The sequence below is a fragment of the Anabrus simplex genome, chromosome 1 (assembly GCF_040414725.1).
Source record: "Anabrus simplex isolate iqAnaSimp1 chromosome 1, ASM4041472v1, whole genome shotgun sequence".
NCBI classification, from domain to species: domain Eukaryota; kingdom Metazoa; phylum Arthropoda; class Insecta; order Orthoptera; family Tettigoniidae; genus Anabrus; species Anabrus simplex.
In genome coordinates, this window is record NC_090265.1 from 1,600,108,058 (window position 1) to 1,600,126,365 (window position 18,308).

At 36.8% G+C, this 18,308-nt stretch overlaps 1 protein-coding gene across 2 annotated transcripts in view; it reads left to right on the forward strand.

Moving 5' to 3' along the window:
• Grx3 (Glutaredoxin 3) overlaps positions 1 to 18,308 on the forward strand; it is a 104,506-nt gene that overhangs the window by 41,630 nt on the left and 44,568 nt on the right. For both annotated transcript variants that reach the window (XM_067153774.2, XM_067153784.2), the window contains exon 6: positions 10,597 to 10,707. In XM_067153774.2, the coding sequence (XP_067009875.2) occupies positions 10,597 to 10,707 (111 nt within the window). The remainder of the gene's footprint in view (positions 1 to 10,596; positions 10,708 to 18,308) is intronic.

The window sequence follows — 18,308 nt, forward strand, 5'->3', positions numbered from 1 at the left end:
CTGACGATACAAACTTATTAAGAAATTTGGGGATTTCGTTGCAAACTGCATAAAAACGTTGAAGGCACTTCCCTTCACTCAGCCACCTTACATGGTTGTACAGCAGCAAGTCTCCATATTCTGCGTCAATTTCCAGCAGAAACTGTTATTTGAATTTTCTATGCAAAACGGTTCGATTTCCACCTCTTAACATATTAATAATTGTAACCACAAGTTCAAAAACTTCCGTTTTCTTAATTGATTTCCCACACAACACTCCCTGGTGAATGAAATAGTGGATCATTGGACATGTTATGCCATTTTCTTTTAGCAATCCCGTCAGTCCTGTCTTCACCCCTGTCATTGCTGGCGCTCCGTCTGTCACAATGGCTGAACATTTTCTGAAGCCTCAAACTCTGTTGACAGTTCTTTCAACAGCATCATCAATGTTCCTCCCTTTTGTTGTTCCTTGAAGAGAGCAGACATCAAATAGCTCCTCTTTACTACTAAAGTCTTCGAAGATGCTGCGTACAAATATTAGTAGCTGACTGATCAGTGCTTTCATCAAGACAGAGCGAGAACTATGTGCTTTTCTTAACCAATTTAATGCACACATTTTCTACTTGTTCTCCCATATCATTGACCTTTCTCTGTACTGTTTGGTTGGAAAGTGGCACTGATTCAAATTTCTCAGCTTTAGCATCTCCAAAAGCCTTTGCCATTTCCATAGCACAATTTTTAACAAGACTGCCTTCAGTGAAGGGTTTTTTGCCTTTGCAAGTTCAAGCGACACTGCGTAGGATGCGTACAGAGAAGACGACTGATTTTGTAAGGCTTTACCAAACTTACCTGTTTGCTGTTTTAATTTCCTTTTGAAGTCTGCAACCAGTGCGTGTCGAGCTTCTTCCTTATATGCTGCATACTTTTCTCGTGCATTGTTGAGTAATGTCATTTAACATTGTACTCCTTCGGCACAGACACTATTTGCATGCAAACCAAACACTGAAGCTTCCCACTGTTGTAATTAAATAGTCACTCTCCGGCTTTCCTTGTAAATTCTGTTTCCATTTTCAATCTTGCGTTTCACTGAGCCTCCGCTCATTTTCTATTCACGTAAAAGACTTTACACTCAACACTAAACAAAGCCTCCAAAATGGACAGTACGGTAACTTGTGAAGTTTCATAACACGTCAAGCAAGAGCGACTGAGTGTGTGGGGACGGGAGGAATAGCCAGCAAGCCTTGCCGGGCGAGTCTATTGCTGCGTGAGTAACGGGGATCGAGGTCAGTGGTGGGGCCCACGTCCGCTCTTGCCGCATCCTGCACTGTGAGATACGCCGAGTCGCTCGCCGAACAGCTCACTGAAAATTGCATGATATCCATACGAAAATATATGCTCTCGCAAGAAAGAGGATTTTTCATATTCTCAAATAAAATAATCTATTCAGATGAAGTGAATACTTAAAAACAGGAAATATTATTAAATAATTAATTAGTCCTGACTTGGGCTAATTTTTTGAACGAGCTATGAAATATTTTTTGGTACATTTTCTTCAAATTTCTTAAAATATATATATAATTTTTCTAAAGTTCTCGCGGGCCGCACAATATGGCTTCGCGGGCTGGAAACCCCTGCTGTAGAGGCTGTCTGCATGTCAATTTTGACATTCAGTTTTACTCTACCAGATGACAGAAAGAGTTGGGCAGTCTGTGGCTGAGTTTTTAGTTAACTTTGTCAGGTAAACAGCAAACATGTTACCCAAGATCTTTTACATGTCAACAACATAAGACATGGTGTTCTAAATGGACTTTTCTTTTCTCCTCAAAAATTCAACTACCTCTGCCAGGTTTGAACTCATGATCTTGGGGCCTGGATGCAGAAACTCTTGAGGGAGAAATGAAATTAAACCAAGTGTAGGCTGAGCTTATGTGCCTTATGTAAGGAAATAAAGTGTAGAGATATATGTGTACAAATGTTAGCATGTTCGCAATTGCCAGAGGAATATGAAATAATGAAAATTCATCTGTTTCAGAAGGAATTGTCATCTCCAATAGCAAATAAGAACCAGATTCTTCTTTATTATGACAAAAAAGGACATTTATCAATACAAGAGAAGCTGTGAATTTACTTATGTAATTAATTGTTATTGGATAACAACAATGATCAGTTATGCTTGCAGTTACAGCAGATGGTAGGGAACTCAATTTCTTTACTATCTTGAGGAGGAAAACTATTGCCAAAGATAACTCTTCAGTTGGGGCTTATCTTTGTTCAAGGGGTGGGTGGTAGTAAATCGGATAACAGATTCATTAGACATACCATTCTACCGCTCAATGTTTGATAAGCAAGCCATTCAGAAATTACATGAGGATTTTTAAAAAAAGTGTGATTGGCCCTTAAATCATGTTTTGAGAAGGGAAAGTGAAAAATTTAACTAATGGTCTTTTAAACACTGTGTGAGTGGATGGTTTGAATTTGAGACCTTGTCAAGTTGTAGAGTTGAGTTTTTAAGAAAATAGCGCTTTATCTTATGCATTAGTTGTTTTGAACATGGTATTAAATAGAATTCAATACAGTAAAACCTCGTTAATTCGAAGTCGTTGGGACTCAAAAATCGGACTTCGAATTACGTGATTTCGAATTAACCGCCAATTCGCAATTCAGAAGTACCAACCCTTGCCGCGTTACAAAATATTCTAAGGCCCGTTACTGTATGCAGTTAACCTTGATTCACAGTTTATACCTTTCCAATGCTACGAAAAAAGAACTGTTTCCAAAATGTATCCAAAAAGGTGCATTTACAGTATTCAAATTATGCACTTGGATATCTCACTGGCAAACATAACCTCACGCAACGAAAGAAAGAAAGAATTAGCACGATTCAAAGACGAGCAGAAATCTATGCTGGCTCCCATGTGCAAGTGCTCTATTTATTGGATTACTATACTGTATGTATTTTAGATGCCTTGTATTTACACAGGAAGTACCCAATGCCCTTAAAATCGAACTTTCTTATGACTCTATCCTTGTACGATTTCCCGCCATGGCACTTCTCTCGTTCTTCACTTGCCGCGTCACTAAGTATTCTAAGACCCATTAATACATGCAATCACCTCGATTCACAATTTAAACAAATGCCATAGAAAAAACTACGGTATTTCCGAAATGTGTCCAACAAGGTGCATTTACAATGTTCAAATAATGTACTTGGATAAATCACTGAAAACATAACCTCGCGCAACGAAAGAAAACAATCACACAATTCAAAGACGAGGATAAATGATGTTGGTTCCGCTGTGCAAATGCATTATTTTTGGATTTCTGTACTGTTTGCACTTTTAGATGCTTTAAACCCATAAGACCGTTTGGGCTCGCATTAAAAGAAAGCAATGCAGTTTCATCGGCAATGACAATGTTGTTCGGTGCCTACGAATTTATTATATGAGCCATGCTTTCTCGTCAAATGTCGGCATCGCCAGTGTTCGCAGATTCTGTTTTTCCGCACACTGCCTGTTGCGTGATATTACGGCGTTCCTTAAAAAGTTGAATACAAAATAATTCTGATTTCATTCAACTTAGCAATCATGAAGCGCAATGTAGACGCACCGAAGTGAGTGTAAGTGCGTAAAGCTACCCCTCCACGTTCCGGAACACGCGTTCTATTGTGACGCGGATAAATTTCGAGTTAAAATTACTCTGTAACATACTATTGTTTCGAATTAAAAGTCTGAATTTCGGTAATGGGGCCGACATTGTACTTCGAATTACGAATTATCCGTATTTCGAATTAAACAATCTAAATAACATGCAAAACTGTATCTCATGTTTCCAGGCACGAGAGCTTCTTCGAATTAGACGGGATTTTGAATTAACCGATTTCGAATTATCGAGGTTCTACTGTATCACTATTTCAGATACGAAAGTAGAACAAGTTAACCACTTTTCGTACCTTGGAAGCATTTTGTCTAAGTGATGTACTTTGGAACAGGACGTGGAAAAACAGACTCTGTGCTGCTCCCATGGTATTTGGGTGACTATTCCAGAGAGTTCAAGAACAAAGATTTGTCTGTCTAGCAGACTCATAGTGTACCAAGTTGTAGTAATTTCTACATTACTTTATAGAAGCCTGGACCTTATACCACTGTGACATAAAGAAGCTTGAACGCTTTCATCTGCAGAAACTCTGCTCCATTTTGAACATCAAATGGGAGGACCATATCACCAATTTTGTAGTTTTCAAGAAAGAAAGTATTAATAGTGTGGAAGCTTCCATCATTGGTCATTAACTATGATGGACTGGGCATGTACATCGTATGAATGAGGGTAGGCTCCCTTGCCAAATCCTCTATGGTGAACTTTGCTCTGGCATAAGATCCCAAGGTGTCCCTTTGACATACGATAAAGACTAGCTTAAGCAAACTGTGAAAGAGACCAATATAAACTCTCAGACTTGGGAAACACTTGCTGAGGATCACTTACTTTGGTGGTGATCATCCCTGCTGCTGTCAAACTGTTTGAACAAGAATGTCATAGACACAAAGAGTTCAAATGGCAAGCACACAAGCTTCACCAAGCCCAACTATGCCCTCCGCCATCTGTAAACTGCAATTTATGTGAACGCATGTTCTACGCAAGAATTGGTTTCTTCTTTAGCCGCCAGAACTTAACACACACAATTGCATTGTGTGTGAAGTGGTTGATCGAGCAGAAAAATCGTACACTCTGAGATGAGTAACAGCCACCACCACAGAGTTGTTGTATGTCACTACATAGTATATGAGTATGTAATACCTGCCCAAGAAAACTAACAATAACTGAATAGACATCTCTCCATCTGTTTCCTATGCATGATGTATGACTCAGTTTAGGAAATATGTAGTTAATGTTTCAGTATTATAGGAGTGATGAGTAATGATGATATTGCAGTAAATGTTTTGGAAGTATCTTACGTCATTTATTCACATAAAATTATCTTTGATAATTTCTTAACTCGGGACTTTCATCTTTTACTTCATTTTAATCACGAATTATATAAATGGTTGAAATTAGATTCAGTTGCACTTTTGTGTCTCTGTCTTCATCTGCCCTTTATGATATCACGTAAAATCAGCTGAACATAATTTTTTGTACTCGGTAATGTTGTGGGAAAGAGGAATTGGAGCAGCCTATAAATTATTTGATTTATACTGGATAAAGGAGTAATTTAGAGGAAGACTGAAAAATGCAATCAGTTACCAATATAGACCTTTGAAAAAATTATATACACTTAACAAGAGTAGGAAAAAAATCTTCTAGGTCTAAATACATTCTTTGATGTCTTACAATATTCTTAAATTTTGTTTGAATTTATGTCCCGTAGTTATGAAATAAAGAACACCTAGAGGAATTATTGGAATAGGTGAAATGTATACAAGGTACTGTATATTTTATGTAGAGTCTTCAAACTGCAGGCTGTATGGATCCTCAACAGATCCAGATTTGCTGTCATAAACAGCCTAGGGATACTAGGGAAATGAGGAGTGAGGTAGTTTCCTTTTGCCTTCCTTACTAGGTGAGAAAATACTGTTATGTATCAGTTTGCCAGACAGACTGTACACTGACCCACCCTGTGAGTGGCATTTTTACATCATTCATCGCACATGGCTGCAGAAGGAATTAAGTTTTTAGCATCGCTCATATCTCACTCCCTTATGTGTTTGTCAGAGCCAAAGATGATGCTGAGGCAGATTAATGAACGTAACAAAGTTGATAGTACATACTAGAAGTCATAGAGCTCTCAGAACACTGTTTCTTACAGTATGAAAGATTAGAAAGTAATAATTATACACCTTTTTGTTGCTATTTTTTGGTGAATGCATTATTTTTACATCTACAGTATCTCTTGGCACAGGCCAGAGTAAAATATAGCTTCCATCAAAGTTCCAATTTCTTTTATGGTTGTGACAGTATGAAAACTGCTAAAGTAAGAGCATTACTTAGTAATGGTATACAGAGCAACAGACTTTTTGCGGATGATGTTATTCTCTATAGAGTGATAAATAAGTTACAAGATTGTGAGCAACTGCAACGTGACCTCGAAAATGTTGTGAGATGGACAGCAGGCAATGGTATGTTGATAAACGGGGTTAAAAGTCAGGTTGTGAGTTTCACAAATAGGAAAAGTCCTCTCAGTTCTAATTACTGCGTTGATGGGGTGAAAGTTCCTTTTGGGGATCATTGTAAGTATCTAGGTGTTAATATAAGGAAAGATCTTCATTGGGGTAATCACATAAATGGGATTGTAAATAAAGGGTACCGATCTCTGCACATGGTTATGAGGGTGTTTAGGGGTTGTAGTAAGGATGTAAAAGAGAGGGCATATAAGTCTCTGGTAAGACCCCAACTAGAGTATGGTTCCAGTGTATGGGACCCTCACTAGGATTACCTGATTCAAGAACTGGAAAAAATCCAAAGAAAAGCAGCTCGATTTGTTCTGAGTGATTTCCGACAAAAGACTAGCGTTACAAAAATGTTGCAATGTTTGGGTTGGGAAGAATTGAGAGAAAGAAGAAGAGCTGCTCGACTAAGTGGTATGTAAACTGTATATAGGATAATATTTTTATTTCCACCTATTCAATACATTACAAGATGTTGGCATTTACTTTAAAACATTATTCAGATGAGACATGTTTCACCTCCTACTGTGAGGCATCCTCAGTCATTATCATAAACCTTATTATTTTACAGGCATCTGGTTAAAGATATTCAAAAATGTGTTTGATGATTATAAGAGAGGTAAGATTTACGTTTGTTATAAACATGTTCATGAAGTAACTAAAAATCTAATATATTGATAAAAACATATGTAGTTCTTTGTTGAATAGGACTTGTTTGATTGCACTATAGTAAAAGAAGGTGGCTTGAAGCCGTAGTCATTAATAGATGTCTAATACATAGTGGAAGGCATAAAATATCAGTTCTATGAGAATATACATTACATTCAATTGATACTAAAAACTAGTGGATTCATAGGTAGTACATATAAAATGTTCAATGAAATAACTAAAGATCATATAAAATGATAAACACATACGTAGTTCTTTGTTGATTAGGACGTCGTATGATTGTACGGCTTAAAGCCGTAGTCATTAATAGATGTCTAATACATAGTGGAAGGCATATGAAATCAGTTCAATAAGAATATATAATACAATCAATTGATACATAAAAACTGGTAGATTCATAAGCAGTACATTTAAAAATGAAGGCGTCATGTGACTATAAATGACAGTTGATGGCTTAAAGCCGTAATCAAAGTTTAAAGTATAGGTCAATAACTGCTAATATATGGTAAAAAGATATAAGTCAAAATATAAAGCTTAGTATAAAAAATATGAAGGAAAAACATTCCAATTGCTTGACAAAAGTTACTTGACGTTGGCATGCATTTGTCCGTGATATTTATTGGTCAACAGTTCGTAGGTTATTTTAGATTTATTCGGCAAGATTGCGTTGACAAGAAGTTCACCAGATGTTTATAGTTGGCCTAATTTGTATTAAGTCATCAAGAAAGTTGCAGAGATGATGATGGGTGGAAATTCTCAACGTTGATTTGGTTTTTTGACGTGAAGGTTGGAGAGCTGTTGTGTTCTTCTTCGATGACAATATATTTTATAAAACGTTGATTTTAATAATTTATACTATTGAAGAGTATTATGGAAGTTTGATGAGGCTGTTGAATTATTGTTGTTATAGATTGGTTCTGAAATGAAGAAAAAACTGTAGTTAATTTTGACGAGAATGAAAGAAAACATGGGAAGGTTTTGTTTAAGTGTTGTTAGTGAGAAAATGTTGGTGCTTACCTATGGCGTACAATCATACGAAATCCACTAGTTTTTAGTATCAATTGAATGTAATGTATATTCTCATAGAACTGATATTTTATGCCTTCCACTATGTATTAGACATCTATTAATGACTACGGCTTCAAGCCACCTTCTTTTACTATAGTACAATCAAACAAGTCCTATTCAACAAAGAACTACATATGTTTTTATCAATATATTAGATTTTTAGTTACTTCATGAACATGTTTATAACAAACGTAAATCTTACCTCTCTTATAATCATCAAACACATTTTTTAATATCTTTAACCAGATGCCTGGTAAAATAATAAGGTTTATGATAATGACTGAGGATGCCTCACAGTAGGAGGCGAAACATGTCTCATCTGAATAATGTTTTAAAGTAAATGCCAACATCTTGTAATGTATTGAATAGGTGGATATAAACAAAAATATTATCCTATATACAGTTTATGAAACTTTCAATACAGACGAAAAATGATTTTCATCACTTGTAATAAGTGGTATGTTCCGAGCTGTCAGTGGAGAGATGGCGTGGAATGACATTAGTAGACGAATAAGTTTGGATGGCGTTTATAAAAGTAGGAAAGATCACAATATGAAGATAAAGTTGGAATTCAGGAGGACAAACTGGGGCAAATATTCATTTATAGGAAGGGAGAGTTAGGGATTGGAATAACTTACCAAGGGAGATGTTCAATAAATTTCCAATTTCTTTGAAATCATTTCGGAAAAGGCTAGGAAAGCAATAGATAGGGAATCTGCCACCTGGGCGACTGCCCTAAATGCAGATCAGTATTGATTGATTGATTGATTGATTGATTGATTGATTTGATTGATTGATTGATTGATTGATTGATTGATTGATTGATTGATTGATTGATTGATTGATTGAGGGTGCTCTATAAGATGCTATTCATGGTTTGTCAAGCTGCAATAAAACTTTCTGGCCCATGGAGGAAAGCATTGGCAAACTTCCTCACTTCTCACCATGCCTAGTATGCCTCACTACTGTAATGCCATTGGTTTTTGTGGTTTCCTTATTACTGCATAACCCTCAGTGGTGTTATGTGAGCATCCAACCAACCTGCAAGCTGCTGATTTGGTAGACATTCGTAGCAGATAAATTCATCTCTTCATTTCATCTTTCTCTTGGGTTCTTGATACACTACAACTTTACTCATCGGGAATGAAAGATCAATGTATAGAATGTCCGGCTCCTAGCAGACAATGGCTATTTCACTTGTATAATTTTTGCATTGGAATAATATTCATTTGCATATGAGGCAAGTAAAAGGATCTTTACATAATATAAATAATAACAACTGATGTTATTTTTAACATGGAAGGGTGCTCCCAATTTAATAATCAAGAAGAAATTATTAAATACAAATAATTACAGTGTGGGTGGATGATTATTTAATCATGCCAAATCACAAGGGATTGTTCAGTTGTCTTTATCAGATTATTGAGTGGTAATAATGGCATGTGGCCTACAGAGAGGCTTGGAGCAGGTCTTGATGTGATGCCCGTAGGCGACCTGCGTGTCGTGATGAGGATGAAATGATGATGAAGCATTTGTCTGGTGTGAAAATGGGAAACCACAGAAAACCATCTTCAAGGCTGCCAACAGTGGGATTCAAAACCACTATCTCCCGGATGCAAGCTCACAGCTGCGCAGCTCTAACCACACGGCCATTTTGCCCAGTACATAAAAATTAAAGAAGCGCCGGATGACCTAACAGTTACATGCTAAGGGGGGAACGTAGGAATCTTCCATATCTTCACATGCAGCAAGTTTATAATGATATTCACAGCCCATTTCCAGTCATGCGACTGGGTCAGGAATGGAATGAAGTCCCCCATCTAGTGACAAGGATAGGAACTGTGCCAGCTGCCGAAGCCTGTTGCACTCCTCTGGGGCAATGATTAATGGCTGACAGATGAAATGGAATGATATTGGAGAGTGTTGCTGGAATGAAGGATGATAGGGGAAACCGGAGTACGCTATGAAAAACCTGTCCCATTTCATATGGAGTGACCGGGATTTGTACCATGGAACCCAGCGTGAGAGGCCAGCGCGGTGCTGCCTGAGCCATGGAGGCTCCGCAGCAAGGTTCAAGTAGTTAAAATTATGCCATACCTTTATTTATTGATGCCTTTTCATGTCGCCCCGTCCCAGCAATCTCCCGAAGCAGATGTTCTTTGTCCTTAATCACGTAGCACACTGAAATACATATACAGCATCAAGACACTAGATTCAAAAAGTACACTGCTTTTAATGGGGGCTGGCTGCTTGTTCCAGAACAAATTATGTGATATAAATTTTGATTGGTTAATAAAATTTTGATATCAACCCTTATTATTGATGGATTAATTTAGTGAAGGGATGATAACTCAAAAATGCTAAATAAGCAAGTGAGCATTAAGTTACCCAACTTCCAAATACAAACATTCTCTCACCACAAGGTATCACTAGAAAATAGATGCTAGGATATCTGGTCCCAAAAGTTAAAACTTCTGCAATATAAGATAGTTCAGTCAGTTCTGAATAGATAACAGCACAGTTGGAGATACAGCGGCAACTTAAACAGATGGGGAGGCCTAACTCATGGCACAATTATTATTATTATTATTATTATTATTATTATTATTATTATTATTATTATTATTATCATCATTATTATTTCTCTTTTCAGATACACAGGTATTTGCTCTCAATACTAGAGAGAATCATGTTGTGTTTATGAGTTAATTGTTGTTTGTTTCAGATTAAAATGCTTGATTAATAAAAGTCACTGTATGATCTTCATGAAAGGTGGTCGGGAAAATCCTCGGTGTGGATTCAGTCGTCAACTAATGGAAATAATGAAAGAAACTGGGTAAGTTTTATGAGAATTTATAAAATACAAAGTAATACACTAATATCAAATTATCCCAGATACAAAAAGTAATTGGGAAAGGAGCATATTATCATACACATTTCTTGGTTGGTTAATACACAAAAGTTTTCTCACCAGGCTGTACCTTAATTAAGGCCACGGCCGCTTCCTTCCCACTCCTAGCCCTTTCCTGTCCCGTCATTGCCATAAGACCTATCTGTGTTGGTGCGACGTAAAGCAACTTGCAAAAAAAAAAATCACAAAAGTTTAAACTTTTCCAGTGTACTTCTATGCATTCAGAATAAGTCAGAATGACATGATAACATTAGCTACAAATTTCCCTGAATGGTGCTTGTTACTTTCATAATATATAGAACTGTGCAAATTTTTTTTTTTTTTTTGGCGAAGTGTGTATTAGACAAATGTACCATGTCTTGCCATAAATAGTCACGAAGTTCTCAGTAAATTAACTCAAGATGCTGAGAAATATTTCAATAACCTAGTAATATCAGTTACATGGTTATGTCTCAAATACAAATCACACATTCATGTTCAAGATAACCCCCTTTAGTACGTTCACAGTCCTCGAGTCTTTGTGGCCACTGATCAGTTCCATTACACATATCAACAGGGAATTCTGCTATCGTGTTTACAGGAGAATGCTTCAAATGGGAATGTTTAGGTTAAGTTGGACACATTGGTCACAAGCCACTGCTGGATTTTCTGAGTCTTTTGTGCTGGAGCAGAATCTTATAGAAAGATCTTTATGATGATGTGAAGTTTCTGACCAGTCTCCTGGTAAACCTTGTCTGATGTTTTTACCCCTTTTCTGGAGAAATAGAGCTCACATAAGTCCTCATTAGAGACTGGAATTTTTTTGCGACCTAAAACCCCTAAATATTGTATTTTAAAATCAGAAAATCTGTGGTTTTAAACATACAATTCTGTATTTTCAGAACACATCAGAATTTTAATTCCAAAATACAGTAGAACCTCAATTTTACGTTCCCGGAAACTACGTTTTCCCGTATTATTCGTTCAAATTATGTGGTCCCGCGAGCACCCTGTTTAAATCACATTGTAGAGTGTATGGCAGGTCAAGGTGCAGCTTATAGTTAAGTAAGAGACAGATTACAATAGAAGAATTTAAATGGATCCTGCATTGAAAAATGTGCATTTGAAGGTGGATTTGAAAGTTACATTGTTATATTGTGATAATATGATTTTAGCTCTAAATCTTGCACACATCGCCTGTCACTCTCATTGTTAAGGTGATATAAGTCATAACATAGTAGATATACTGGAAAAATATATCTAGAATGCAAAATAAAACTTAAAGTGAAGCATCTTATTTACACTAAGAGGATGTTTGTGCGATTCAAATTATTTTGAAAGCACAAATTTAAAAGTTAGTGAAGTAGAAATTTATTTAATTGAAATAACATTTATGATTTTTGTTTTAGTATAGGAATAGAACAAATTTATTTATTTATTTATTTATTTATTTATTTATTTATTTATTTATTTATTTATTTATTTATTTATTTATTTATTTATTTATTTATTTATTTATTTATTTATTTATTTATTTATAGTGAAGTAGTATTGTGAGAGAAAAATAATAAAATTTGAAAATGGATTTTTTAGAAAAGTAAATTAACATTGTACCTTGTGTATCAGGGTTTATTAGGATTGGAATAGAGATTTTATTTTTCCCGAATTAAAAAGAGCAAATTTGCTATATTGGTTAGTGCAATATCACTACCAAAAATAGTAAATTTGTAGTGAAATATTAGTCGATTTTTAAGATATCTGGTTCTCCAAGAAATTAATTTAATTTCAGTATTTAATAGCAACTCTTATATTAGTGTATTAGTTGTTAATTGAATATAATATTTTAAGGGGTAAGCTTTTGCATTGAGATTATAATTTTGCCATTAATGCTTTCATGGCCGTACTTATAGACATGATATTGTATAGGCTTTCAAGAAAATAAGGTGAAATTCTTAACGTTTCGCAGAAAACTGTGCTCTGCGTCCTCAGAAGAATTCTCGACTGTCCACAAGAAAGGCTTCTTAAACGATGACACTTTTGAATTTGGAACGTTATAATAGAAGTGGAAATGGTACGTACATTCACCACCAGATGGCACCCAGGACGTGGCACAACGTTAGCGTTGGAAGCGGAAGCTGACCGAACCATCACAATCAGACTAAGCGGTTCACATAACGTGTTTGTGCGTAACATATGACAGGTGTAAGACATAAGCCTGGTATGAAACATCTGGCGACAAGGAACGTACGAATTTGGAAAACACCAAGACGAAATAACAATAGTGAAGGGGCAGGGAAGGGAACTACCTACATAAATTCTTAATGGCTGGCAACCAGGTATTACTTAATTGATAGCCGGTGTCCCTGTTGAAATTGTTAGGATTTCTACGTATTTCCACAGCTTCCTTTATAATCCTGGACTTGTAGTGTCTAGTGTGGGTAAGAGCTCGAGCTTCTTGGAACATGACATCATGAACCGACGATAGACATGCTCAGCTATTGCCAATTTGTCAGGTTGGTTGAGACGAATATTATGTTCATGTTCTTTGATACGGGTACCAGTGGACCAGTATGTTTGGCCGATGTATACTTTACCGCACGTACAAGGAATTTCATGTACTCCAGGATGTAAAAGTGGGGACAATTTGTCCTTGGTTTTACTCAGACTGTGAGCAATTTTAGTGGTGGTGCCAAACACAGTTTTTATATTGTGTTTGCGGAGGATCTTGGCAATTCGATCTGTGGTGTGGTGAATGTAGGGTAAGTAGGCAGTTCCCTTCACTTCTTCCTTCTGTGAGATTTGCTTGGTCATTTCTCTGCGATGTAGGGCTCTATGAATCTGCAAATCGCTGTAACCATTACCCTTAAACGCAACTTTGAGCATGTCCATCTCCATCTGGATATGTGATGGCTCACAAATTCATCTTGCCCTCTTGGCGAGTCATCTTCAATACGGAACCAAAATGAGAATAGTTACTCTTGGCGAGTGTCGTGCGGATGCCTTGTTTTTTGTGCTGGGTGATGGTGAGAATCTGCATGAAGATAGTGATTTGTGTGGGTAGGATTACGATAGACGGTATGTCCTAAGGAGCCATCCGGTTTCTTTCTTACTAGAACATCCAAGAAAGGAAGGCATCCGTCCAACTCCATCTCCATAGTGAATTTTATTGATGGATGTTGCTGATTTAGGTGGTCTAGAAATAGATGAAGTTTCTCAGGACCTTCTGTCCAGATCACAAATACATCATCAACATACCTTCACCATATCATAGGTTTGACAGACGCCGAAACAATAGCCTCTTTCTCAAAATGCTCCATAAAGAAATTAGCCACTACAGGCGAAAGTGGACTTCCCATAGCCACTCCGTCCGTCTGTTTGTAAAAATTCCCACCCCACAAGAAATAGCTGGACGTCATGCAGTGGTAAAATAGCTTAGTAATATCCTCAGGGAACAGGTGTTCAATGTGAGACATGACCAATTCAATCGGCACTTTAGTGAACAAGGACCCCACATCGAAACTCACCAAAAGTGCATTAGGTTGAAGGGTTATGATTGTCAGGAGTTGGAAACCGGAACAGAAGATACAGAGGGAGAGACACAGAGGGAAACAAGAAGCTTCTAATTCACAAATGAAGATATTTTCAGAGAAATCCAACTGCTTCAGCAAGGAAAAGCAGCAGGAAATGATCAAATTACTGGGGAGGTGTTAAAGACAATGGGGTGGTACATAGTGCCTTATTTAAAATTTCTCTTTGATTATGTCATAGATAATAGTGTAATACCAAAGGAATCTATAATAATACCAATTTATAAAGGATAGGGTAATAAAAGGAAACCAGAGAACTACAGACCAATCAGCCTGACCAGTACAGTGTGTAAAATACTGGAGAGTTTAATATCAAAGTACATCAGAGGGTTATGTGATGATAAAAATTGGTTCATGAGGAGCTAGTATGGATTTAGAAAGAAATTTTCTTGTGAGGCACAACTGGTGGGATTTCAGCAGGATATATCAGATCAGTTGGATTCAGGAGGCCAGTTAGATTGCATAGCCATAGATCTTTCCAAAGCCTTTGATAGAGTGGAACATGGCATATTATTAAAGAAATTGGAGGGAATAGGATTGGACGTAAGGGTTACACGTTGGGTAAAAACATTTCTAAATTCAAGGGTTCAGAAAGTCAAAGTAGGAAATAACGTATCACAGGAAGAGAAAGTTTGGAATGGAATTGCACAGGGTAGTATAATCGGTCCGTTACTTTTCTTAATATACGTAAATGATTTAGGGAATAATATAACATCAAAAATAAAATGTATGCAGATGACATAATTGTTTATAGGGAAATAAATACCAATGAGGATTGTTCAGAATTACAAAGGAACCTTGAGAGTATCCAACAATGGGTTGAAGAGAATAATATGAAGGTTAATGGAGGCAAGTCAACTGTTACAACATTTACAAACAGGAGTTTAAAAACTGAATTTGAATATACTTTGGATGGGGTAGTTATCCCAAAAGATAGCAAGTGCAAATAGTTAGGTGTAAGATTTGAAAGTAATTTGCACTGGAAGGGTCATGTGGATGACATTGTTGGGAAAGCATGCAGATCGTTACATGTCATAACGAGGCTACTTAAAGGATGCAACAAAGAATTAAAAGAGAAAAGTTACTTAAGTATGGTTCTTCCATTATTAGAATATGCAAACAGTGTTTGGGATCCTCACCAAGAATACCTAATAAAAGAAATAGATAGTGTGCAGAGGAAAGCAGCAAGATTTGTAACAGGGGATTTCAGGAGAAACGGTAGTGTATCAGAAATGTTAAAGGAACTAGGGTGATAACTTTAAGAGTTAGGGAGAACTAGACTTATAGGATTATATAGAGCCTATACAGGAGAAGCAGCATGGGGAGATATCCGTGAGAGGCTTCAATTGGAAAATAATTATATCGGCAGGACTGACCACAAATAAAAAATTAGAAGGAATTTTAGCAGAAGCGATTGGGGTAAATTTTCATTCATTGGGAAGGGTGTAAAGGAGTGGAACAGTTTACCAGGGGTAGTGTTTGATCCTTTTCCAAAATCTGTACAGATATTCAAAAAGAGAATAAACAGCAACAGAGAAAATAAATGAAATGTTGGAGGGCATTCGACCAGGGCAGTTTAATGTAAATAAAAAATGTGTGTGAATAAATTAATTCCATCCCCTGGTCTAAGGAGTTTGGACAGCCAAAGTAGGGGACTGCCTGTAGGGGTGAAGTAGAGTGGGGACTTTGAGGGCCCTGGGACCGCTACGGTAGCTGTGAAGGCCCTTCAGGAACTCTGAAAAGTGGTGGCAAAAGGGGCTCTGGTTAAGACGCAGCAGGTCGTTATGCTACTTTGGTTCCAGAATGGGTAAAGAAAAGAAAAAGTAAATAAATGCAATGTAAATTTTAATCTTATACCAGTTGTACAGTATCATTTGAAGTAATTCCAAATACTGTATATCAGTTGACTATTATCGCGGCCACCAAATTAGGCGGGTGAGGAAAACTGCGCTGTCGTCAGATATGGGAACGGCAAAGCGACAGATGGTCGAGAGTCGCTTACCCTCGGGCACGGATTGGCAACGCTGATCGTGCAGTGCTGTCAAACTGAAGCCCATCCGCTCCAGGCCACCTTACCCGAGTCATTCCCTGTCGCTGTTGAGCTCGCATCGTAAGTGCAGTTAAGGATGAATAGTGAATGTGAATTGATTTGGACTCAAGTCAAGAGAGAAGTGGCAGAGAGGAACAAGACATTCAAAATAAAGGGTGTAGAAAAACTCACGTCAGAAGCCGTCGACCGTGCGACTGCTGCAGATTGGGAGAAGTGCTTCAATCGCGCGGAAGATGTTCAAACAGACGATTGGTCCAAGGAAATAGTAAGGGACGAAAGAATGGAGCCATTCATCATCATCAGTGTAAAAGACGACTCGCCAGATAGTGAGATGAGTGATGACAGTGACTATGGCTATCTTGAAGCCAGAAACCGATTCTTACTTCATTGTAAATTAATGTAAACCTATTCTTTAAAGTAGTTCTTTTTCTATATTACTCGGTACCATATATAGTATTCAAATATTTAAAGTTATAATGTAATAAAACTGATACGGATTAATATGTAATCCGAAAGTATTTACGGAGTCCTGCAGCCTGTGCTGGTGCGCGTGCCCCTAACTGCCTCAGCTTGCGACATTTACACAATCGCTTTCTGGGGCATTTTCCAGGAAAATCACAAGACTCACGGAAAAATGTTTCAGATAAAAAATATAAGTCAGGCGATATTTTACATTTTTCCCGCAGACAAAATTTTATTGGCTGAAGAAATAAAAAAAACTTGGCCGCTTACGGAAATTTTCAATACATGATTCTACGGATTTAAACTTACTCGTTCAAGATTTTATTTTTCATAATTATTTAAAGTGGTTTATATGGAAAATAGTTACACCACTGGAATCAGCAGTCTTTCCTGAAGCTTGTAGTATAATTTGTTTCGAAACATTGTATGAAGTAACATCAGGAGCTTGAGAGAGAACAACTTCCCTCGCGCTCCGAAATGATGTTCAGATAGACATTTCTACGCCAGTTGCTACATAACCTTGGCGACAGCGTAATTTCTCTGACCCGCCTAATTTTGTGGCTGTGACAATATATTTGTAAGTAGTACAAGAGATATTGTAAGTAGAATTTTGTAAACAATATAAATTTATTAAGGATGAGCTGAGTGTTTAATAGAAAAAATTGTTAGCGTAAATTATATAATATTGTATTATAGGAAAATTTTCTTCTCTTGTTAATTTAATATTTAGTGCTTGACAATAATGTATTTTAGTGTACCATTTGCCACCGAGGTAGACACCTCATTTGCAAATAAAGAGATTTTGATTTTGATTTGATTTTTTGATGTCTTACACCTGTCGTATGTTACGCAAACACGTTATGTAAACCGCTTAGTCTGATTGTGATGGTTCGATCAGCTTCTGCTTCCAACGCTAGCATTGTGCCACGTCCTGGGTGCCATCTGGTGGTGAATGAACGTACCATTTCCACTTCTATTATAACATTCCAAATTCAAAAGTGTCATTGTTTAAGAAGCCTTCTCGTGGATAGTCGAGAATTCTTCTGAGGACGCAGAGCACAGTTTTCTGCAAAACTTTAAGAATTTCACCTTCTTTTCTTGACACAAGATTGTTATAAGGATATTAAGAATTGTAGGCGTTATAAAAGCCATCATTGGAATGTTATAAATTACTTTTATAATAATGTTAAGTTGAATATTGGAGTAAATTGTTTAAAATAAGTTTATTGCAATAATAATGAAATTAGTATGCAAAAGTGTATTATATTTATTAAATGTGAATTTATATAATGGAACTAGGCAAAATTAATGTTCGCCTGTTTATTAAAAACATGTCCCTTTGAGGTGAATTTAAGATCGGGCCTGTCCCTTGATGTGAATTAAAGGGCCGCGGTATTTTGACCGTGCAAAGGTAGCATATTCATTAGTCTTTTAATAGAAGGCTGGAA